The sequence below is a fragment of the Helicoverpa armigera genome, chromosome 20, assembly GCF_030705265.1.
Source record: "Helicoverpa armigera isolate CAAS_96S chromosome 20, ASM3070526v1, whole genome shotgun sequence".
NCBI lineage: Eukaryota > Metazoa > Arthropoda > Insecta > Lepidoptera > Noctuidae > Helicoverpa > Helicoverpa armigera.
The window spans coordinates 5,541,126-5,567,918 of NC_087139.1; the positions used below are offsets into that span (position 1 = coordinate 5,541,126).

Consider the following 26,793-nt stretch of genomic DNA (forward strand, 5'->3'; position numbering starts at 1 on the left):
TAGCTCCGATTTGGCTCCGATCCACCTTTCCGACCTTTTTTATTTCTGTTTTATTACGTGTGCCAACGAAACTGTCAAACTGTATCCTTAGCTGTCAAGTGTCATGTCATCAATGTCATGTATAAATTTTGGCGCGAATGTCTGACGTTTGTGTATGTGCAAGTCTATAAAAGGCTTCAATTCATTTGCAATTTTAAAGGATTTAAAGTGAATAATTATTTTAAAAGTGACTTAATAACTATAGTGTTTTACAGGTGTTAAGTTTGCATACAATCACTGAATGTCTAGAATCTTTTGCGTTTAATATCCAAGTATATAATGAGTCGTGTTGTACATTTACGACAATAGGCTAAAAAAACAGCAGTGCTAGGCCAGCTTCACCTCAACGACATGGCTCTCGTAGAGTATTCTAGTAATGTGGGATTTCAACTAAATTCTAGTGATGAAGAAAGTGCTCCTGTTAAAAAGATCAGACGGCGAGTTCAACAGTTCTCAGACAGTGACACAGAGAAAGAAAATGTACGAAAGGACGATAATAAGGTCACCCAGGATGATAAGTCAGAAGGTAGCAGTGATAGTGAGTCTGAAAATAACGTTACATCTCTCAAAAGCGGCCTTATTAAGTCAAGGATACAGTTGAACGGTAATAGTTCTGATTCTGATAGCCCTAGTAGGATCGAAACTACTAAAAATGAAGAGCAACAAATGAGAATGAAGAACAAAAGAAACAAAATGAAAGATAAGTTTAAGGGCTTGCTGAAGTCTAGAGGGATGAAATCATCAAAAGATGAAAGTAATGAACACAGTAAATCATCTTCAGAAAGCAGTCACAGTGAAGTTTCTGATCCTTCTGATAATGAAATGTCTTCTGTTGCCAAAATAAAGCAGGTAACATTCATTTATTGTGTTTAAAATTAGGGCCACCTGTTTTCTATACTATTTCTATACTAATATTATAAAGAGGAAAACTTTGTTTGTTCGGTTGTAATGGATAAACTCAAAAACTACTGGACTGATTTTACATATTCTTTCACTATTAGAAAGCTATATTATCTGTGAGTAACATAGGCTATATTTTATCCCGGTGTGGACAGGAGCTTACACGGGACGTGGGTGAAACTGCGGGAAAACTGCTAATATTTTCATAAAGCTTTTGGATACTGTGCATACAAGCTTAGTATTATAAGACAGTATGATTGTTATAGATATACATCTGTAATATAATTTTCTTTTTCAGAAAATAAGAAAAAGTATGGCAACTATGTCCAATATTTGTGATCCTGATACTTCAGATGAAGAAAGCGAGATGAATAAAAGTGAAATGCCAAAACAGAAGCCTAGAAAACAACAGAAATCCACTAAACTGATTGAGGCTAAGCCAGTGAGAGTAAGTCATCAAAGAATAAGAATAGTCATTTGCGTGCCAAAGTCTGTCATCATAATTTTATAGTCACAGTGACCTAGATTTTGTAGTTACTATGCATATTTATTGTTAAATTGCTGCTACAAGCATTGTAATAAGCACATTATTGTAAAATTATGTACAAATTGAAGTAATAAACAATTTGTTATTTATTAATAGCTGTCGATAGTCAAGTAAAACTAAAGATCATGATTTTAAATTGTTTGCTTTAAGAATGAGACACAAGTAAAAGTATAATTAATAGTAATGTTTAATTTTGCAGATGTCAGCTAAACAAGCAATGGAAAACATGCAGTTGATAAAAAGTGAGTCAAATCGCATGTTGAGGGAGAAAGCAGTGTCTCTGCCTTATCACAGGCCTAAGGCTCTGTCCCTCAAAGACATCATGTCTAGGAGAAAGCCTGCTGTTGCTTCTGATGGCAAAGCCCTGCCCATCAAAATGAATGAGGAACAATTAAAACATTATGCGTAAGTCTACTTTCCCATGATGAATTATATAAAAGAGTTCTGAACCTGATGTATACATGTACCAAAAATACTCATGATCAGAACTAAAATTCAATGAAATGACTGCCTTATCACTTTTACTTAAATTATATTTTGATGATTTCAGGCTTTTACTAGAACAAAGACAAAAGGAGATGATGGAACTATGTAAAAGTGAATCAGATGAAGAAACTGCTGAAACTGAAGAGAAAAAAGATGAAATACCCAAGAGCACAGAAGAAGCATCTAGCAACACAAATACTGAACTTGACAATGTTCCTGAAAAGGCTGAAACTCCCATTGAGGGTGCAGAAAATGATTCTACTGATGTAAATATGGTTGCTGCAAACAATGATGAAAGTTATAATGAATTAATACAAAAAGAGGTTGATAAAACTTCAAGTGAGGCAGATAATATTAATAATGAAGTAGTAGATAGTGAAAAACAGGTTGAGACAAATGAACAACTTGAAGACACTGAGAAAAATGATTCAAATACAGATTTCAAATTAGTATATAATGATTCTGTAGAAGAAGAAAACATTCCAGCAGATCAATCCGAAAATGTTCGTGTAGAAAATAACCTTCAGAATGATTTAACTGAAAATAATGAGGATGAATTGAATAATTCAGAACTGGCAGTAGCTGTGGTAAATACTGAGCCCGAGAGTCAACTAATAGCATTACATTTCACTGAAAATAATACAGAAGAGGACCCAAACAAATCTGATAAAGTTGAAGAAGTTACAAATGAGATTGAAATGGATGCTGAAGACAAAAACGATGACTTCTTTTCTGATGACGATGTTAATATGGAAGACATTGATAGACTTATTGAGAATGCTGAAATTATGAAAGGTATAACTCTAACTTAGTCATGATATTATTATATGGTGCAAATAGTATTATAAGTAGATAAAAGTAGCCTATGCACATCTTCAGGGAACCACCAAACTCTTTGATAAATTCCATTTGGTTTAGCGTGATTGCGTACCACACACAGAGTTACAAAAAAAAAGCAAAAAAAAAGATGTTCTAACTTAGTCTAACCATATGAATAAATGAAGCTAAGAACATGTTTTCTTTTTTACAGACAATGACAATGTGAATTCTCCAATGCTCATAAGAGATCCTTTACCTCCAAATGCTAAACCTAAGCTAACTGGTGCTCCAGGTATGGTCATTGATTTAGATGGAGGTGGCTTCATGCCCAAAAAGAGTGGTGTTGAACTGTTAAAAGAAAGGTTTACATACTTTGCTAGGTTGAAAACACCTGAAGAAATTGAAAGGGAAAAGGAAAAGAAGTAAGTAACACTTATAATATTCAGAATGAAACAATTCATAGAGCATTATATTTACTATAGTACGCGCCAAATAAACTTGTAATAAAGGCCATTTAACCGCCCTGCCGTCAGGGGCGCATCACCTGTCCGCCATTTTGTAACAATGTCCTTCCGTCATTCCGAATTTGGAATGCGCTTGTCTGCCCATATTAGAACTAAAATCGACTGATCATAATTTTGACCAAAGGTTTGTAATCCTTTGCGACAAGGACGCCTCTTACCACGATACACTTGTATTGATCGTGTTAGCGACACTGCCCATACATTTTTTTCGTATCGTTTTGAAATATCGGGATACATTAGTAGAAAGAGGTGAACAAACTTTATTGCACGCTTATTTGGCGCGTAGTATAATTGAAATAACCATAAATTACAGGCTGAAACCAGGTGCTCAACATTTAAAATTAAAACAAGAACTTGAAGAAAAAATAGCTGAGCAGAGATCTCTGGAGTGGGCGAAACGCCTTGAAGAAGAAAAGCAGCAACATATGGAAATGGATACCATTTTAGACGATGCTGATGACAGCTTCGAGAAAATTGAAGCAAAGTTAGATGAAAATGATAAGGAAGATAAAGAAGAAAGTAGTTCTGAAAGTGGAGAGGAGGAACCGGAAGAAAATGATATTGAAATTAAAGATAAACCAAGAAAACATAATGCTATGCTTGACGAAGAGGCAGAGGAATCCGATTGTGAGGAAAATGAGGAAGAAGCTGAGTTATCAGATAAAGGGGACAATGAAGAACTTGAGGGTGATGAAGCTGTTGTTGAACAAGATGATGATGATGAAGAAGAATCTAGTGATGATGAGTCCTCAGAATCAGAAGTAGAAGAACCAACTAAAGTTAAAAAAGGCAGAATATTGAAAGCTTTTGAGGACTCTGACGATGAAGAGGTTACTACCAAACCGGTAGAAACTGAAACTGTAGCAAAAGACAGTAATGAAACAAATGAAGTTGATGCAGCTGTTGTTTCAAATGATGTTCAAAGTTCTTCACAAGGTATTCTTTAACATTTATATTGATAATTCACTCATGGGACCCTGTGCCCGATATCGGTAGCCATCTATTTTTTATATTTTTTAATGTTTTTTTTTATTTTTGAATTTAATATTGTTAAAAAATATGTTGAGTAATCAATATATGAACTACACATTAATTTGTAAGTAAGCAATATTTTAGACATTTTTCCTAGTTGAAATTCTATAGTAACATTTTTATTTTAAATGACCCTTTCAATATTTCCAGATGATGTAATACAATTGGCGCAAAGACACCAATCCGCATCAGATGATCTATTCACAAGTCAGGAAAGCTCCGCAGTTATTGAAAAGGTTAAAGATGGTATTAATACGAGCGATGAAGTTCTTGGCACACAGACATTTTCCATATTAGACTCCACAACTGGATGTAATAATACAGACTTGGAATTTAAAACTCCTAGTGAAATAAATATCTTGTGTATGTCACAACCTTATAAAGATGTAAGTATTAAAAAAACTTATATATTTTCGGACAAAAATATACTAAGTTGTACTGTTACTAATGATATCTTTATTTTTTATCTAGCCTAGTGTAGACGCCATTGTTAATGGATCACAGCTCCCTATAACTCAGTCATCTCAATCACAGCCAATAGGAGAAGATATACTAGCTCTGTGCACTGGCAAGTTCTACGACAATGAGTTTGTATCGCCCAGCGAAATAAATCAATATGTTGAGCCCACATCTCAGGACTTAGCTACAGACGTTTATTTCGAAGATACACAACCAAACAAACCTGAAACAATTGACGATTTCAGTAAAGTGGATACTCCTTTACCTGAAATACCTTTTAAAGAAGTTGAAGAAAATAAAGAACAAAGTGAAAGCAGTGTAAAGCCAAATAAAGACAGAAACCTTCTAAAGTCTATATTAGATGAATTGGATGATCCAGAGTTTGACAAGCCCAAACCTAATAAATTCTTTACTGGAGGTACACAGAAGAAGGATAATGAACCAGTTGTAGAAAGTACTCAAATGAAAAAGAAGTTTACGATAGACTCTGATGACGATGATGAGCCGAAGGAAACGAATTTAGAATTAGAAAGTAATAAAAGGAAGAAAAAATTGAAGAAAAAGAAGCCAGAAAAGAGAGCTTTACAGATCTCAGGTATGCAATACACAAAGGTACTTTTTTTATTAAAGTAAATTATAATGCACTAGTTTTCACTAGTGGTATCACCCACTTAATGGGGGACAGTTCTGCACTCGAATAAAAATATACCTTCTTCTGATATATGACCTATAAATATTATGGCCAAGTTTCATCAAAATCCATTCAGTAGTTTTTGCATGAAAGAGGAACAAACATCCTTATTAGTAGAGATTTGAGTTGAAGTTTATTCTATTGATGTTTTCTTATTTCTAGATGATGAGGAGGAGGAGGAAGAGGAAATGGACCAAGAAGAAGATGACTATATGTCGGACTTAGAAGAGGAAACTGAAAGACTGGTGGAGTATGACTCTGAAGAAAATGAGGTAAGTTCATACATAACATAAATCACCCAATAATGTTCCCAACATTGATAGAAAGGTTCTAGCTAGATAGAAGTAAAGATAGAGGTAGAGATGTACCATACATTGATGTGCAACGTTAAAAATATATGTATTTGTGAAATCGTATCAGACTTTCCTTTGGTTTTAAAAGACAATTCACATATTTGTTATTAGCAGTGTTTGATATTAATTTGTCTACTCATAGTTTGTAATTAGTCTGTAAGCCTTCTTTAAAATTAATAAAAAAAACAAATGTATTTCTTACCCGTATAAATACTTTACCCCATTGTACATTTCCAGATCGAAGTAAAGGCCGATAAACCAAAGAAGAAACGCAAAGTGACAGATTTCTTCGAACAAGAAGCGGAACTTACCAGCGAGGATGAATGGGTTGGCTCAGGAGACGAAGACGAGAAGGGCCTGGATAGGATGGAGCGAGAGGCTGGAGACGACGAGGTCTTCCACCAGGGGAAACTTAGGAGGGAGCTGGGACAGATACACATGTATGTGAAACAGAATTTACGAATATATATTGACGATTTGGTTTTTAGAGTCGTAACGAAAATGAGTTCACTGTAATCGCTTATAGGGTGGTAAGCTACGAATTTAGTTAAGTTTGTATGACGTGTTGATTTGTTATGTATGTGTTTTTAGTTTAGTCTAGAGTAAATTGAAGAACCCATCTGCCGCAGTAGGCAAGTCCTGTAAGGGTAGATTTAAGGTTGTGTATAAATAAATAAAATTGAGTAGAGTGACAATCTTTTCTGTTCAGTCAACAAAGTACAGTTGGAATTACGTCACTCCTCTCCCGTGTCCACCACCCACTAACACCTTAAATTAGTTTACACGCGCAATGTTCTGTGACGACATAAAGTTTGGCGAGGACTGTAACTAGGTACTAAAATTGTTTATGTACATGAAAGAAGTTACTCAATCCAGTTATTTCTAATTGCAGGCGTGATGTGCTGGACCAAGATAAGCGCGAAGTGAGAATTATACAGGAGTTACTGTTCGAAGACGGTGATCTCGGAGATGGACATCGGCAGCGAAAGTTCCGATGGAGAAACGCAGGTACATAATTCTTATTACTTTAATTGTTTTCTTTCCCGAGAAAATAACATTACTACGTCTCTAGAGTGTAAGCCTCCCTCGTCAGTGTAAAAACCTAACTTTTCAGGATAAAAAAGAAGGGTGCTCTTTGTCACTTTTTCTTTCTAGAAACACGATACAAAAGTTGCATTTCCTAGGTTTAAACACAAATACGACAACAATGACGTTAGGAGAGATGACCTATAAAGCTAGTAAATAACCGTTACCTCTTAATCTCTTTCCAGGTGATGATGATGAAGTTGGAACAGTCCCCGACGAATTCGCCGACACACAAGAGGAAGAATTTGAGTCAGAAGAGCAGTGGAGAAAACAGAGGCATGAACGAGAAGTATTTTTAAGGCAAATGGTGAGCATCCTCATTTTCTAGTGTTCACGAAAAATGTTGAGACAACATTATAACGAACTTAGAACTAATAAAAATAAAAACATTTCTTATGTAATAAATCACATATTTCACAAAAATATCTAAGAAGAACCAAACTCAGGATCTTTTACAAAATATCCAGGTCTAAAGTTACCTACTAACTGAGCTGTTTTAAAATTATAGAAGAAATAAGAATGTTATTGTAAAGTACTGTATAATTATTATTTTCAGCAACAAGAGGAAGAAGAAGGCAGCCTGAACGTTACTGTGAACAGAACAACGATAATAAAGGCGAACCTTTCATCCAAATCGATGTCCACTTTACTACAAGAAGTAAATCAAGTCAATAAAGAAGAAACCACGGAAGCACCGGCACCGGTTGTCAAAGAAAAGAATACTGCCAAAGATATACCAAGCCCGAAAAAGGCATTCTCTATCTTCCAGGTAATATGATATTTCAGGTTTAATGAATTATACTTTTTCTATGTTACATATTATGTAATGAATGTTGTAAAGTTCTTCCATGGTGGCTAGCAAATAATTTTCGAACACGAGTATGTGCATGTACCGCATGGGATATCTCACACCTCTGCCGCCCTCAGATACTCGAGAAGTTTAATGAGAGCTTATACCTTTTATAATTCTTGGCAAACTTTCTCCCATACACACATAAAATGAATCCTATAATTTTCTAATTTCAGCAAAATTACCACGGTTCTTTGCTAACACGAGGAAGAGGGGCTCTCGCGCGATTGGCAGCCTTAGCAACACCTTTAGCTGCCGACGACGACGCTCCTAAAATAGGAACAGTGACCACACATAAGCGAAACTTCGTGTTTACTGCGTTGACGCAGGATGACGATGATGCACCAAAGGTAATGTTTACATCAGTAACTACAGCAACTACTTTTGCATCAATTACAGATGTTTCTCCCGATTTCGTTCGCGTTAGAAAGAATCGATGTACTTCGCGCACTCATATAAAAAGTAGTACTTGAAAAATAGGTACATTGGAATCAACCCAATATTTCCCTATATTAGCGCCTTCAACCAAACACTTCAACTTTATAATCATACGTGCAACATACAATCTTACACAGAAGTACGAGGGCTGCCTTTTAAGTTTTGTCGTTTGAAATAAGTATAGATAATCCAATAGGTTATTACCATTTATTATTTTTTTAAGAATATTCAGCGATGATTAATGCACTATAGCATGCGTTCAAACCAGATTTTAAATATTTATTCCATTCCAAAGTGGGGGTAGTCAAAACGGCCGATTTGTATACGTCAACAGCTTCTTCAGGTGTGCTGAAAGGTAGTCCACGAAGAATTTTCTTAATTTTAGGGATTGTAATAAAATCATCAGTGCTTAAGTTAGAGCTGTAAGGTGGATGATCCAATATTTCAACATTTTGGGAACTCAAAAACAGCTTTGATTGGCGGGCGGTGCGCGAACTTGCATTGTCTTGGTGCAGTATCATTCGACGTCTTGGATTATTTTTTCTAAATTCGGTGATGACTTTTGACAAACAAACAGTGGTATACGAGTCAGCGGTAACTGTCTCGCGATATTTTAGTACAACATTGGCGATATGATCACAATTGGCCAAAAACGAGGCAACCATTTTTTTTTAAGTGCTTTGCGAGCGTACGACTTTGGTCGGTTTTGGCTCGTCTTGGAAGACCCAGACAGCTGACTGCTGCTTAGAATCCGTATCGTAAGCGTATATCCAGGACTCGTTACCACTAACTATATCATAGCCCTACTCTGACTGTCCTCGGTTGAATTACTGCAGAGTTTGATGTCACCAACTTACTCGGGCTGTATTTTGGTCGTCGCTAAGAAAATGTGGTATCCAAGGAGAGATCATCTATCTTACGCGAAGTTCTTCGTGTAGGATATTTTTGACTGTGGTCCCTGAAATGCCCACAGATGCCTCTATTTCACTGTATGTTACATGTCCGTCTGCGAGGATTAGCTGCCGCACAGCCTCGATATAAACTTGCGTCATGGCGGTTTTTGGACGACCCTCACGTGGCCTGTTACCGAAGCTAGAATGCTTACGTTGAAATTCTAAATATCAGCGTTCTACAATCTTAAAGCATGGTGCTATATCACTAAACACAGAACTAATCTCCTCAAAGCGTTGAAGTGGCGAGAATCCCCTTTTAAAGTTGTAGAAAATTATCACACGTAAATTTTCCTTAGACATTTCCATTTTGACAACTGACTTGTCACCTTTGAATAGACAACACAATAAAACTATTCGACCAATTTAGAAAAAATCTTTAGTTTTAGAATTATAAATTCAAAAAGATGAAAATGGCATATATATATATTTTTAATAATCGCGATAGGTTAGCAAACGACAGAACTTAAAAGGCAGCCTTACGTATATATGTATACTACTTCTTATGGCTAACTTTAGTGCTGCTGTCCACTATGCTCTTATCTTTATGACCTCAAACTAAAAAAAAATGTATAATTTCAGGTAACCCTGAAAAGAAAAGCCGACACCAATTTGGGAACTCCGAAGCTAATGAAAAAGATGAAAAAGGAAGAAAAGCAAGCTCGTCCTAAGAGCAGTTTACTGGATCATTTAAATCTTTAGATTCGAATTATCTTTTATTTAATGACTCTTAGGATGTTCCGTAAATTACGATATATTTTCAGATTGATCCTAAAAGTATATCATAATTTTGAACAGACAAATAAAAAAATGTTTTATCCAAGACCGCAGTAAGGTGCTTTTATAATGCATTGATAAAAGTACTTCGAATATATATTTCAATCCTAGAAAAAATACTGTATTAATTTGTATAAAGTAAAGACTAAAAATTAAGTGTAAATAGATTTTCTTATTTACTAGACTAGGACATAAGTGCACTTACTGAGAAATATTATACTTTTGTGACATGATAATGACTGTTAATTAAGTAGTGAAATAAAATATTTAACTTTATTGTGTGTTTAATTCTTGCAACAAAATTTCTTTGCACATACTACATAGGTAATTATTACGCAAAACCGGCCCATCCCTATCTACCTTCGTGCCAAAACCAAAGCAGTAGATTTTGCGTGACAGAGTAAACAAATGTTCTCACCCATTTAAGGATAATAATCCTCTAGGTTTGCTCGTTTCATGAATCGGTTGAAACAACAAAAATACTCTTTGGGCTCCATTCAGGACCATATATAGAGAGCAAGGCTATAGAGAAGTCCTTGTCATGGATTCACGCACCTATCCAAGTTAAACACTATCTTTGTCCAAGCCCAGGTTTATAGTATTTTCCTCCATACTAGATTCTGACTGCAAGATTGTACGAGGAAAAGATCAAGGGCTCCAAAAGGAACTTTGGTTGATATTTTGTCAGCAAGAACCAAATGTGCGGTTAATTTCACTTTTAAAAAAAGATTCTAGGTTGCCTAGGTATAAAATAAGTAAGTCGTTAAACATATTTTTAAAAATAAATATGTACGCACTGCACTGCACTGCAGGTCGCTTTCAGCTGCATCGCTTTTTTGGAGTATCATGTTGTGAAAAACATGCTAATACAACGAATTCCCACGGCAAACTTTCTTGTCGATTTTTTGTGGACGAGCCTTTATATTTTCTTTAAAAAGGTTAGGTACATACAATACATACCTATTTCTCATTTTTATAAAAAATAAACTTATTTTAATTAATTATATATTTCTGTTTAAATGACTAAAATAAAAAAAAAAACTTACAATGAATTTAGAAAATGTTGCAAAAATTTTCAAGTCTTGCAAAATTGAGACATCTGGTAATAAAACAGTGTTTTTTAATGTTGCATGCATTGATACGAAGCATATCCTTCCGTTTGACATCTCGCTCCCTCTCTTGTTTAGTGAGTTTATCTCTGTTACTCTTCAACCAATCAGAAACCTCAATACGCCGCTATCTCTGTCAGCTGGTCGCGTTTTCTCCATGTTCTGTGTGGCGTTTCGTTCGCTCACGGCCGGCTCAATCAATGCTTTTTTTCTGTGGCGGTGTGGTGTAGTAGTGTAGCTTGGAAGAATTCTAGTCAAATAAATCAGAAAAATATAAGTGCTCCAAATAAATATATAAATAACGTTTTGAAATGGCGAATGATAATAATGATATCAGCGACATCGTAAAGAAATGCAAAATTCTTTTGTTGGATATTGAAGGGACCACAACATCGATCAGCTTTGTTAAGGTAGGTCTAACGATTGACCGGCCGGTGTTTTGTCTCAACATGTGTTTTTGTTTAACCGTAAGACGTTTAATATAGTTTTTCTGTATCATTACCCTGCTGACTCCAAACACTTGATTCAACATGCAAAATGGTCGCGTTTTCAGATTCGCAACATGGAGGACGAAATCAAAATGGTACCCCTTTCATGCTCCTTTCATTGTCTGGTTTATCCACGTGTTACTTATCGTTTTCCCTGTAATTATTACGGCTAGACTTGTCTCATTATTTGGAACAATTTGGGTTTAGATTGGGGATGTATTTACAGTAATTTACCTCCACATTTTATTGATTTATTTTGCCGGAACAGCTAATACATTACGGACAATTGGACATGGATCCTGGAATTCTGGCTGATTAAAATAGTATTTAAGTACTTAACATTTTAATTCCAGTAATATGCATGCAAGTTGTATGTAGCTTGCGTGCTATTCGCACCTACCGGCGTGAACAGCTGTTCCGAGCAGCTGGCTAGTAAAAAAACGAAGTGTGGGACAATTATTAACTGTCCTCTTTCTATAGCATTGAACCCACATGTGCTGGCCTTGTCGCACTCACGTCACGTTTATGGAATAATGATAGAGACAAAAAAAATAAGATTGGCGTTTCGTTTGTCAGTATAGCCGCGTGTTGGTATTTCGAATTTCAGTTCGTATTTTATGTAGATGAGTGGGAAAGCAACTAAAAGAAAAATCCCAAATTGCATTTAAGCATACATACCACAAACCATTTACGTTGTCATATACCAAAAAAAAAACAAATCCAAAAAGAGGACAAGAATTTAGTAGTTCTTTACTAAATTAGGCAGGTACTTTTACAAGGACAGGTACATAATGAAATAGCGATGTAGATTAGTCTAGGGAGGTGGGTTAGTGGGTTCTTGTAGATAGGATGTTACATGCTTTACCTACATATTTATCTCGCCATTTTCTCCTTACAATATGAGGTAAACCCTTGCGGTGTCGTGATGTTAATTAAAGTTAGGGTTGGGACAAAATGTTTTTGAGATATAGGTATCTTACCTAAGGACTTAAAAAAATTAAAATAATATTTTGGCCGATATCTACTATCACAATATCTCATCACTTCATCCTTGAGCGTCACGTACGCTAAGCATTTTTTGCGCCGGTTGTGCGTTTCGGCTCGTCAGCTGTTACTAACAGCTGATTCATTCATTTAGATTTACAAGGTCAAACCATTCGAATTATATTACTATAATAACTTTACTAAGGTCATTAATTCTTCATACTACAATAGCATTGTTTATCTGTTTACGATTCAAACATTCCAAATTAGTCAGGGCTTAATAGCTTGCTAGTCAATTCAAATGATTTATTTTAGTTGTAGGTGTCGAGTATAACTGTGAAGTCAATGACCCTGCAAGGAAGTAGGTAGCTACAATACGCTCGCAGAGTTTTGATCGGAAATTAGCACTCTTATTCTCCAGATTTTTTGGATGTGTAGAATAATTGGAGCATGTTTGAGTATAACAAAGTAGTGTATTATGTTGGTGCATCCCTACCGCGGGTGCCGCGGGCTGGGTCGCTCGGCTAGGTAGGCTATCCGGTTTGGACACCGGCGGCAAGTCTCACAGTTCGTTCACCTACCGACTTGCCGCATCGTAGACGATGCAGTTTCACCAGGGCATCATGTTATGCTAAATTCAATGCATGGTGGTTACTTTTTAGAGGCGAGAGCTTAAGTCCGCTCGGAGATAAATAAATATTGCCGTGGTGTGCAAATGCTTTCGTAAATGGACTTATTCGTATTTGCAAGGTCTGTAATTGTAAACTTTATGACTAGGGTTAAATGGGGCGCCATGGTTACAACTTCAGGTTTTATGCCTAACGAGAATACACATTGGAAATGGTAATTTTTGAAATAGGTACTATTAGCGTCTTCAATTCGCCCATTTACGATTCAGCTGTCTTCAATTGAATTGAAGTATTTACTTCTGACTGCTTTATTTATTTGACACGATAACTACACGGCAGTTTCAGTTCGGCAAAGTGATTTGACAATAACTGGCACTGACCTTCTGCCGTACAATCCCAAAAAAAAAAAATGGCAGGCAACAGCAGACAGGAAACCTAGGTACCAAAATTTTATTTTCGTATGCGTGCCTTATCGAAAGTTCTTTGGAGTGAGAACTGATCTCCATGACAGAAACTCCAAAATAATCAAAGACAAACATCATTTATACTTTTTACTGAAGTCGTAGAATATACAATGTAGTTTTGTTTGGCTTCATAGCCAAAACCGTGAAAAAAACCCTCTTAGTAGAGGTGTATTTTTTAATGACAATGGATCAAATCCACCTTGAATAGCACTGCAGGGTAAAAGAAAGAACAAATACGTAAACGGGACCATTTTTTTGGAAACCAGGGTTCTTAATGCAATTTACCTGCGAGTGTTTTTGCCAATGGTTTCGGAAACGAAAGTAGCACGCGAGGTTTTCCTACAAACAAAAAACAAAATACCCGACTGCACACTAAAAAAAGAGTAAAACAAGCCCCACAATAATATTGATCAATACAACTTTACTGAATATAATTTATAAATATTGATGGAAAGCATCGCAGGCGGGGACCAACAGAGGCTCATTTATAGTCATTTGGGTTGTGCACCATTTAGCAGAATTTTCGTTGGTGGCGGTCAAGGTGGTCCCCGCCTGCGATGCTTTCCATCAATATTTATAAATTATATTCAGTAAAGTTGTATTGATCAATATTATTGTGGGGCTTGTTTTACTCTTTTTTTAGTGTGCAGTCGGGTATTTTGTTTTTTTAATAATAATTCTTTTATTTATAACTTTTTTATTTAACGAAAATGTTGTAGATGTAGAAGACTATGTATATGTAAGTACCATTTTAAATTATTTCGACGACATTTGGCTTTAGATTACGAGTGATGTTACTCCGCAACATAAATTTACCGCCAATGCGACGTTCAAGACGATCAAGACGACGTTCATGCATTTGATCAAGACGACGTGATTGTATCGCCAAAAGAATCGCTTTTTGCTTGCTAACGCATGAGTTGCTTTGCGTTGACGCAGAATTAACATGTTCCCGTGGGAATTTTGAGAAAACACGTATCCTATATTAATTACTCCCGTGATTGAAATGAATCTAATGATACCGCATACATATTTTTTTAAAGGGAAATTTAGAAAAAATATCCCGTGGGACTTTTAGGATAAAATGTATCCTATGACACTCCCGTAATCAAGACAAATCTAACGATACCTCATACTTCAAAATCCATCAAGCCGTTTAGGCTACAGGAGGTCACAAAGGAACAGACATACATACATACTTACATACTTACATACACTCGAAAAACATTACCCTCCTTCTTTGGCAGTCGGGTAAAAATTATAAACGACATTCAAAACCTTTAAATTTTGCTCCGAAGTGCTGCCTTACAGCTAAATACGGGATAACAAAGACCTTTAAACTTCAAAGGTTCGTTTGTGCCTGTACCTTACAGAGTTAATGCTATGGAAAGTTTGAGCACTGAGCAGTAGTAGTGTAAAGGTAAAATACGTTTTTGAAGGGAACTCCTTGTTTTTGTGTGGGGATTAGAAAGCGTTTGCAACGAAATCGTATAATCTGACAAGTTGAACCTTCTAACATAAACAGCGAAGTGCATTTCTGAGGTAAATAAGCAATTAACAATAATCCAACTTGATGTTCTGCGTGGGAACTAATTTGGATTAGTCCTAGAACTGCTATACCAGCATTCCTCCACGCGTATCTATGGGGATAAAGATGTGTAACTCGGAAACAAGTGACTAACAGTTTGTACTATGCATGTACTGTGTGTACTTCAATAGAACTCCGTGTTACTATTACTAGTACCACAGAGTCCACAGATTACAGATTGCTAGTAGGGTAAATACGCCAAATGTCGGCCCCTTTAGCGATTTTCTGACTGCGGTTCGCTATAGCACCGTCAGTTTCCAACGAAAGATAGTTTCTGATGCGGTTTTGGATAGTTTGATTAATCTATTTCATGTTTAAAGGCATAAGATTGATATTTCTACGAAAAGAAAAAAGTAATAAGGCTTAGATGCGTCGAGAACAGAAAAACCCTAAAGTCGGCCATTCAGTGCCCAAGGTCGGTCGCGTTTTTGCCAAATGTCGGCCGGGTATAGGGTGTTTTAAATTAAGGCAGTGACAAATATTATTAACATGATTTATTTTGGCAGAATTCGAATATAATACTAAGTATACATTTTTAAATATAAAAAAATATTTTTTTGTTTCCCCTAAACAAAAAAAGTCGTATTCACGACCAACCATTTATATTTTTTAAACTAATAAGATCGGTTTAATAGATAGCAAGTCCCAAACCATAAAGATACCATAAACATGCCTACAATACATTTAAACTTAACTTCTTTACAATATATTAAATTATAATAAATAAATAATTTCGAGAGAAAATTTTTGAGAAAATGAAAAAAATATAAAAGTATTTTTTCATCAGCCTGTATAGTGGCGCTCGAGTTTGAGGCTGGTCGACATTACGATCTTTAATATTTCTAATGTCGGCCCCTATTTCTTGTACCTTATTTCTCGAGATTCGACTAATATCACCCCGGCCGTTATTAGGCTATTAAACGTAAAATAGATCTATTTGCCTATAAGTTTTGCAAATTCTCTTGTTAAGCCAACGGAATTAGTACAATAGGAATTTATTAAATAGACTGCATTTACTTTAAGTCGGCCACGGCCGAGAATCCGGTTTTTAAGTCAAAACTGTTGTCCTAATGGCGGCCTCCTATTTTTCCTTGAAAAAATACGCAAAACGCTGAAAAAAACTATCTTAAAATATAGTAAAAATAACCCATTAATGATAATCAAGCTTAAAACAAAAATAAATAAATGTTTTATCGTTCTAATATCAATCCCCAAAATGTGAGTTTTCACTTTGAGTAAGCTACTTTACATGTGAATTTGATGTTTGAACGGCGCAATCGCTACTGACGCTCAGTGTGAGAAGAGTAAGTGGCAGAATCGGATAGTAACGATTTGTACGTATAGAGTATAAATCAAGGTTGCAATTCGAGGAGCAAAACTGACACTTAATTACCTTTTGAATGAATGCAAGCTGAAAATGTACAGACGGCCGAAGTTTGGGGGGAGGCCGACATTTGGCGTATTTACCCTACACACTCTACTTATGTGGGCTCCATTACCGTAAACTGGGCGATCTCATCTGCATACTTTATTGTGCCATTCCGTTGAACGTAGTTTCGAATTTAGCACGATCTTTCTTACGTAGGTACTAGATATTTGGAAACAATAGATTCGTAGACAATGAGGCTGCCTTGAAAGAGTACGCTTAAAAGTGATATATAGGTGCCCTTTGCGTACCAGGTTTCAGTCTATCATCTAAGTTAGGACGCACTTAGATGATATTTGGTATAGCACGATCATGACGACAAAAAAGACAGTCTTAAAGATGAAATTACACTTGCTTCTAAATTCCAAATATTTTATGATCCTTAAACTTGCTGGGTTCTCATCTTCTTCCCGACAGTTCTATATTGCCGCCTCCATCCATACCGTCACAATTTTTTTTACAGTCGCTTTACCTCGACTAAGAAGGGTTCGAACAGGAACATCTTATGTCCTAAATACTCAAATCATAACACCTTAATTTCGAAAAGTTCTTTAAGTACCTTCTTAGTTCGGCAGGTCATGTTAATTTGCACGTGCTGATTGGCCTCCCGACGCGCCCACATTCCCTACTTCCTGGTCCCAAATTACCCTAAAAGAATTTGCGCAATAATCTCCTTAGCAACATAAAACCTCATATACATTTACAAGGAAAGGTCTGCCTGCAAAAATATATAAAGTTTTCCTTACGAAACTCTCTTAACATATAGCCTACATATGTTCGTACACATGTTTTGGCTGAAGCTTCGGAATTCAAGGGCCTCGAACTTGGCTTTGGTGCTCAGTCATGCATTAGGACTATAAGTACACCTGTATACCCAAGTTAATACCGATAAACTTGTAAGCGTCAGGTTAGTAAAAGAGAAATTGGAGGTACCAATTTGTATTGATACTTAGTAAAATGTTTATGTCAGTAAGTAGTAACTATTCTCATACCATCTCCATTGGGGTACTGTATAACAGGATATAATAAAAACTGTCTAGTAAACTGACCTTTTTTTTTTTCAATTTTATAGAGGTGTACTTACTGGTTATTCATGTTGAATGTGGACAGTTTAAGAAATATGTATTTAAAAAAGAAATAAAAGTAGAAGAATATTGAGCAAAAAAGATTAGTCCCTGTCCCTGAGTTAAGTTTACTGTACGCTATGCGTAGTATGCGAAGCCGAAAATCGATCTCAGTGGCGTGCACTTGGAGAGGCCTATGCCCAGCAGAGGACTGCGATAGGCTGATGATGATGATGATGATGATGATGCATAGTATGGGCTTACGAAGATACCTGCGACTTCTCACTGCCAATAAAAATACCACACTCAATTAGTAAATAGACACTGTCACTTGGCCGAAACAGATCCTCCGTCTTTCAATAAATCTCAATCTAGTCTGCTTTGATCTACTTAAAAGTGTCTCATAAAAAACTAAACTGTTTTTGCACTTCCCAGATTTCCATGAAAGCATGCTATTGTTAGTGCCGATGGTTTACTGTACGTGATTCTTGTTTAAATCTCTTGTAAGTTGTAAGGGACAGGTAAATGAACCCTTCGCTAAATGTCAGGTAGATGCATGAGACACGTTAAACAGTGAGTAAGTCACTTGAAGGTCCCTAGATAATGGAATTACAGGATATGGTTCATACAAATAGTTGGGTTGAACATCGATTAATTGCAGGTTACGATTATACAGTGCGTGTATCCGAGGATCAAAAGTATATTAGAAAGGTGCTGCATTATAGTCCTATGAGCAACGAGACGTATGTACCAATTTCTGGCAGTATGGTTGGCATTTAAGGCCTCGGAAAGAAAATACAAGGAATTCTTAACTAAAGAATAGGTCTCCTGCGGAGCTCCTAACTGAGGAGCCCCTAAGTGTGCGTAATAAAAAAATATAATTTGGCAAGACACAAGCAAAATCTATTCGTTATGGGATTACTTTTTACGCATTGTAAAGAACCTTAGTGCGCGAAGCCGCTCGCAATTTCACCATTTATTTTTATAATAAGGATCCAAAGAAAAATATCAGTAACCATCAGTTATTATAAGAGAGATCTTCCAATTTAAGTTGATATGTCACAATGTTCTCGACAACATGTACCTACAACGTACTAGGTTGCGCAGTATTTAATGTGCCGCGTCCCAAATTGTGAAACATAATCTCTTACATAAACAGCTCATCGATATGATATCAACCTTAACTCGATAGGTATTAAGTTCAGTATTCGTTGTTTCAGGACAAGCTGTTTCCGTATGCCGAGGAAAATGTGAAGGATTTTTTGACGAACCACTGGGAGACCGATGACGTGAAGGAGGCTGTTGTGGCGTTGAGAAAACTGGCGCTAGAAGACAAGGAGAACAGCGTCGATGGCGTTGTTGCTATTCCCGGAGAAGTATGTTACTTGGTTTAAAATCTTTGAGAATATTGTTCATTACTTGAAGCGAATATTTTTCGCAAACAATAACTGTAACAGAATTCTACGTGACTCACTGAGAATACATGAGAGATAGTCACAAGGTGTCATGATAATTCCTCTCTTGTAAGATAGACAAGTTTTTTTTCTACATACCTATATGCGTAGAATCAAAAAAATATGAAATAACAAAGGAAAATCGCGTCAAGGGGGTCGACCGTGTCGTGTATTTAAATTTTCGTTTCTTCAATTGCCTCATTAGCATAAGACTACGTACATTAAACCGTTAATGTTTGTCATACGTTCACTTCGGTAGTATTTTCGTAGTGACATTGACTTTACCTCGTATTATCAGCTAGGGTCAAGGAACTTATATTTGTAAATTGATGACTTTATTTCAAAGAGATTAGAATCGTAAACTCGTGTTCGTTTTGTTGATGTTATTTTATTTGCATTATTTTGCCGTAGGTGTGAATGAATGGGTATAACTTGCTTGTAATCTCACAGAAGAGGTAATAGCAAAAAGGTCAGGGTTCAGGGCATCCTCAGATCATTTAAAAGGAAATAAAATCGCTTAAAACTACAGAGCACACAAATACTAAATAGCCTACCCATGTTGAAAGGTATTTTCAAATAGGTTTAAAAATGTGTGAATAATTGAAATGCTAATAAAATGTAATTCAGTCTAGCGGCCGAGTCGCCTTTGCCATTTAGGGCGTGGTGCGCGATTCGTTCACGTTTCCATTCTAGACAAAAGATTTGAAACACGAAACTAAGAGGTCTGGCTTACTTGTAACAATACCCTGCAGTTCTGAAATAAATTGAATTAAATAAAAATATTTTAGCAATCGATTCTTTTTCCGCGGAATTTTTCATTACACCTGCCGAGGATGGATGCAATACGGTAGCAATTCGGGGAATATCTACTTAATTGGACACTGCTAGTTTATTTTCCGCGAAACACTGTTGAACTTGGATATTGATCGATAACTGTATCCTTATTTGATTCGAATTGGGGCGGATTCGGAATGAATTCGCACTATTCATGTAACATGTTTCATTGCGGATTTACAAAAGCGAGTGAAAATCGTTCAGGATGCGTGTTCCAGCTCAATTGGAGAACTTTAGTTTAATAGGTTTTATAATGATAGATGAATCAATGTGTAAATCATTGAACTACCTTCAGTAATATGTATAATAATGTTGAAAGTGCAATCTACTTCTCTCTTTCTGTCTGGTTAACGACACAATATTCAGGTCAGTTTTTAAATTAGCATCGTTATATTTCAGGACGCGTCCAAGGAGGATCAAATCGAGGGTCTCGTGAAGAGCGTCAAGTGGCAGATGTCGCAGGACCGCAAGGTGGGGGCGCTCAAACAGCTGCAGGGCCTCATCTGGAAGCAGGGGTACGACAAGGGAGACATCAAAGGACAGTGAGTACATTGTCCTTTTTCTATTCAACAATCAAGTTTTTGACGTTTTGCATAGCAACAATGATTTGAAGTGTAGTTATGTAGGTTTGATGATTTTGTAAATCTCAGGATTTTTATGTTATGTTATGTGTATGTGTTATTACGTAAAAATTGTAATAGGCAAACTTTTTCACAGTTACACGCATCTCGTTTATTGTCTAGGTATTGGAAAGCAATGCTATGGTATGCAGAAATAAAACTTATTTCCATGACAGCAGTTTGAAACCCAGGAATCCAACTTCGATAATGTTGTAAATAAATGTTCCACATTTTCATTATTTATCTTTAATATTTCAGTGTGTATGACGACGTGTCGCCCGCCCTCGACCTGTGGCGCTCGGTGGACGGCCAGAAGGTGTACATCTACTCTTCTGGCTCCGTGCAAGCGCAGAAGCTTCTGTTCGGCCAGTCCTTAGCCGGGGACATGCTGAAGCTCATTGATGGCCACTTCGATACAGCCGTCGGGGCCAAGCAGGAGGCGGCCAGCTATGCCGCTATTGCTGAGAAAATCGGATGCAAACCTGAGGAGATCTTGTTTTTGACTGACATCGTAAAAGGTATGGATTTAATACTGTTATATGTTTGTCATTTTCATGTTTAGTTACATACTTTTTAGAATTTACCATTTCTGAAATTGTAATAATTTTATGTTATTTTACAAGAATAGTAATAGTAAAAATACAAGTAGTAGTACCCAAACTTTAAAGTAGGATAATCCCTAAATAACAACTATTTTCTGTACACTGTTTATCGCTCATTTCTATTACATTTGTTAAGAGTTATTTTCAACCAAATTCTTCAAAGACGTAACTAAACCTGAAGCAACATATGATCATCAGAGGCGGAAGCAGCGCGTGCATCAGGCGTGCACTCAGCTCTCGTCAGCCGCGAGGGCAACGCGCCGCTGCCGGCCGAGGCAACAGCCGCCTACCCGGTCCTGTACAGCCTGGCCACGCTCGCCAACCCCAACAAGCGCAAGCCCGACGCCCAGGTGCCCCTCCGCTGATACACGCCATAGCACGCCTAATGCATGCACTCTGTAGTTATATGTGTAGACTCGCCCACACAGGTGAGTACGTGTGTAGTGGTACTGGTTCTAGTGGTGGTTTCTGTTTGTAATGGACTCTATTTTGTGTATATTTCTTGCTTTATACAACAGCATAGGCATATGATACTGTAAAAAATGGCAGTTTTTACCTACCTTTCGTAGCTTTTTTGCATAATTTTTGGAGAACTAGAATGGGCCTTCACTTCCCATCTTTCATAGTCACACTAAGTATCAGTCATTATAGCCTTAAAAATCTTGTTTAAATAAAATTCTGATAGTTCTTCCAAGTTCGTTATGGACAGGAACCATCGCGCTTTGGTATGCTTCAGGCAAAGGCTGTGATAATTGTACATGTTATATAGTTACTGTTGTTGGATACCTAAACATTTATGTAGCAAATAAATATTGTAGAAAAACTAATTTTGTGTTTCAAATTATATACTCTTCTTTTCAAAATTGAATGAAGTCATCAATATCTACTAAAATTAAGTATCTAATGGTTACAAAATATAAACACAACTTTGTTTGTGATGTAGTATACCATAGGTAATGTATGTATGAGCATTATGCATCTGATATCCTGTATGTTATTTGGTGGAGGTTGGATGATTTTCTATGAAACTCCTGTAGATTTTCTGGGGGATAAATTGAGTGTAAATATACTACAAATTGATATATGGCGTATCTATTTTCTAACTATGGTGACCAGTACTATATTCAACTTAAGATACCTGTATGCCTTTTGTAGTTTTTGCGACCATAAACAAATATAGGTCTTAAAGTAAGTATATAAACTTAATTCCTATATATGTTTGCAGAAACAATAACAGAAATCGCTGAAATTGGTGTTTGCAAAAAGAGTATATTATCTAGAGGTTATCCTATTTTCTAGAGGTTTATCAATCTGATGTATTTAATCGATTTCTTATGTCATTACAGGATGACCAGCCTGCTAAAGTCCTGAAAACTGACGTAGACGCAGATGTTAAAACAGCTTCTGAAACAGATGCTACTTCTGAAGCTCAAGCGCCAGCTGAGGCGAACACAGCTTCTGAAGCGAAAGCTGACGACAAAAAGCCGGCAGAAACTGATGCTTCAACCAAAACAGAAGCTACACCTGTAGTAAAAGAGAGTTCTGCAGAGAAAGCTGCTCCTGAAGCGAATGGTGCTGAACCTGCAGTGACACCAAAAGCTGCCGACGAACCGGAGAAAATGGACGTCGAGGAGGAAGCAGCTCCGGAGCTTAAACCCGAGGAAGCAAAAACAGAAGTAGTCGCTGAAAAAGTCGAGACAGTTGTGGAAGAAGTAACAGACTCAAACGAAATAGCTGATACCCCAGTTTGCGACATTGAACCCATTATTGAGGAGAGTAGTGACAAGACTGAATTACCCGAGACTGAAAAAATGGAGACAGAGTCTTCAGATGTTCCTGAGCCGAAAGCCGAACTCAAGAATGGTGACAAGGATGCACCTGTTCCAGAAGAAACCCCTCCTGCTTCTGTTATTACAGAAATCAAGGATATTACGAACGATAAGGATGGGTTGAGCGAAGTCACAGAAATGATTGAAGATCTTGAACCAGTGGTAGAGGAACCACCGGCCACCCAAGACATGGAGGAACTTCAGAATGTAGGTGAAGTGTTGGAGAAGGAATGTGATGAAATATTGTCCAAAGTCCAGGATGTAACTAATTTGGATAACATACCTTTAAAACCTTTGTTAAACACAATTGCTGAAGAGACAATGGAGACTGAAAATTTGGATTCTAACGACATTGTCGAGAGAATATTGGATTCAGAAATGGAAATGGAGATGAAGGAGACTGCCGAGAAAGATCGTAAAGCGGCCGAGGCAGCGGCTGAGAGCAAGGCAGCACCTGACGGTGAGACAACTGAAAAACAAGAAGTCGCCAATAATGAAACGGTTACACCAGTAGAAAAACCCACAGAAGTAGTAGCTGAAGTTCAAGCCACAGATGTCGCTAACGACAAGATTGACAGCAGTAGTCCTAAGATCACAGACGATGAGGCAAAGAAACTACCAGCGGACGAGAAAGACAAAAAAACAGAAGCTGATAAAGTAGAAAACAAAATAGAAACAGAAATAAGCAGCACGCCCGAAACGGACGACAGCAAAACTAAAGTAGCTGAAGCTATCACAGAGAAAGCGGCAGACAAAAAAATAGATGCTGAAGAAAAGAAAGCCGAAACTGATAAACCAGAGCCAGAAAAGAAAGACACGCCTGCTGAACAAAGTAAGGTAGAATCCGAAACTCCCGTGGAATCCAAGGAGAGCCAAAAAGTTCCTGAAGAAGTTAAGCCTGATAGTGAGCCAAAAGAAACAAAAGAAGCGCAAGTTAACGGCAAAGCCACTAATGGCGACGCTGCAATCGTGAATCAAAACGGAGATGCCAGCAAAGAGGATGAATTAAGTTCCCGACTGTCAATGGAAAACGGCAAAGAGGTTGTAAATGGCGCAAACGGTGACTCAACTAAGACGGACCAGGACAAAACTGAAAAGAGTACCGAAGTCGATGTAGCCGACATTAAAGTGAAGACAGTTGCCGTTGACGAGCCGCGCAACGATCCGATAGAGCAGCCTACGGAAGCATAAGATAGTACGGTGAGTTTCCCTAACTTATACCACATTTTTTGGTTAACTATAATAACAGTATTTTACGTACTTTATCTAACTTCCGAATTGGTTGTTGTGACTTCGTTGACTTTAAATGTACTGTGTAGCATGACCATTTCATCTTATTTTAATTTCTATAAGGACACTGTATTTTGAGATCAAAATATGTACTTACATTCTTTTGCATACTGTTTTCTGATTTTATATAATGATCATGCTACGCATTACGTTGTTCAAAAGCTTTAGGCCTAGACTTCACCTAAGCAAAGGGGAACAGAGAAGTTTTTTTAAATAACCTGCTGTTTCTATCGGTTATTTCAAATCTTTTCTGGACTCTCTTGAGTGAGTGTTCTGTACAACAATATCACCGATACCTAAGTTAGTTTAGTGAGTTAGGTGTTCAAAAAAAGTATGTACCCCAATGTATGTACTAATGAAGTAGTATTTACATTATTTTTTAGGTTTTTATGTACATAAGAATACTTGATCAGTAAATACTGCATTCGAATATTGTTTCCAGGGTCGGACGAGTGGAACTGCAGGGCGCCGTAGCGTTGTTGGTTCACATCAGAAGATTGACAAGACTGAGGTTGCTTCCACGCTAATTGACATCACTTCCTAGTTTATACGTGTATTGAAATTTCACTGTGTACCGCGCGGTGACGGCCAGTGTGCACTGCTGACGCGAACATAAACATATACGTACACCGCGACTTGTCACGATAACCCCATATTCAATGTTTTACCTTACACGTACTTAGGTAACTTAGGATCAATAGTTTTAACAAATGCCCCAAGATTCCCATACTAAATACCCTATCGTTCATGACAAGTCTTAATGTGTAGATTTTATTACCGGACCACTGTCGTTGCGTCTCATTGTACCAGGTCTGTAACATATAGGTCGAAATAACAGTATTGGATTTTTTGTAAAATTGTATTAGCGATCATCATTCCAAGAGTAGCCTGCTACGATAAGATGCAATGTGCAGTGGATATGTGTTTACGTAAGTTTAATTTTGCTATAAGTAAAGTTATTGAATGTAAGTCACATAGATGTAAGATCGAAACTTTTATTATTAGACATTCCTGTAAGCGTACAACAATGTGGTAGTATTTTATTCAATTTCTCGCATAATTTCTTTGTTTTGGTATATGAGGCCAAATAATGGTGCTTTATACGAGTTGCCAGACCGCGCACGTTATGCTATTCCATTATTTCTGTATTATCTATTCGATTTGGTAGGGACTTAGGTCATAATGTCTATAGACTAACTAATTTTGTCGATGTTGCGCTCTTTTACCTTGCGTACACGATACTCATTAACTTCGATACAGGTAATGCGCGTAGGTTTTTAGATGTAAACTCTTTAGTAAGCTGCGCAGCGCCTTTAATTATAAGAGCAGTTGTGTACATATGTCGTGGATAGTAGTGTTCGCGGCTCGTAACACCCATGCAGGCGTCACCGCCGAGCAGGGCGCACTGACCGTCACCGATTATCATATTTGACTTAGGTAAGTTCTATTCATAAGTATTAACTGTATTGTGATTCTTAATTATCTTATAATATGTATTACTCAATTTTTCGTAAAGCCACTGCCAAACCTGTGCAGGCTATCTGCCGTTGGTCTATGAGCTACTGGTGTTATTGTGATATTGAGCGTGACAAGAAGACTGCGGTGATGGTTCGAAGGGCTGTGTTAAGTATTTATTGGGTCGCGGGTGCGTAGCGAACGCTTATGTACAGTTGGTTCTATTATTTATTTAGGTATTGCAAAACTTGCTGTATATAAAGGTATATTCATGAACAAAGTCTTCACAATATTTATATTTGTGCTCTGGGATTGTAGTTTATAATATTAGGCGCTTATTATTCGCTTTATGCCTTTTGAAGGATCGACTAGAACAAAGCATGAACGCGTTTGGTTACTATTTGTGGTGTTTCGATGGTGCGAATTTTTGAGGTTGTGTTTATCTTTGCTTTATTGCAATGATTATGATCATTTCGAATAAGCTTTAATTGCAAGTTTTAAGAGAAAATGCCAAACAAAAAAATTGACTGAGAATTATACAGTACTAGTCTTATCTCATTTGGAATCTCGGTATAGGTTTGGCGAAATTTACAAATTGACTGAATTTAATAAACAACTGTAGGTACTATTCTTTATTTATAAGTTATATTTTGTTCCTGTGTTAGTATATAAGGCGAAAACTGATGATAGTACAGTATTGAAGTGGCTGGTGGACCAACGGCAAATGATTGTTCAGGCATCTTCGTTTAGACTGATTTTTTACTACTCAAACTTCTATGTTCAACCATTATCTATAAGCTAAAGCTGAAAACGTAATGCTACTTGTCTCAAATGTTAGATAATGCGTGAGCATAGAATGTCTTTAACAATTAAGAGAAACATACATTTGAGTTCGTACATTTATTGTAAAAAAACTAAACAAGAAATCTCAAAACGCAATTGAAATGTATTAATTTTAATTGTCACCACTAATGACGTTAAAATATAATGGATGTAGAATTTCTTA

At 36.8% G+C, this 26,793-nt stretch overlaps 1 protein-coding gene across 1 annotated transcript; it reads left to right on the forward strand.

Annotated features, from left to right (window-relative positions):
* The first annotated feature begins 143 nt into the window (after positions 1–143).
* On the forward strand, positions 144–26,793 carry LOC110379118 (claspin). The gene is made up of 21 exons (XM_064039875.1): positions 144–888; positions 1,238–1,387; positions 1,686–1,891; positions 2,037–2,767; positions 3,003–3,213; positions 3,629–4,251; positions 4,498–4,733; positions 4,819–5,401; positions 5,660–5,769; positions 6,088–6,290; positions 6,743–6,858; positions 7,122–7,243; positions 7,493–7,705; positions 7,963–8,136; positions 9,757–9,834; positions 18,924–19,079; positions 20,391–20,533; positions 20,870–21,129; positions 21,412–21,563; positions 22,560–24,242; positions 24,775–26,793. The coding sequence occupies exons 1-20, from the start codon at positions 391–393 to the stop codon at positions 24,231–24,233; spliced, it is 6,639 nt and encodes a 2,212-aa protein (XP_063895945.1). The 5' UTR covers positions 144–390; the 3' UTR covers positions 24,234–24,242; positions 24,775–26,793.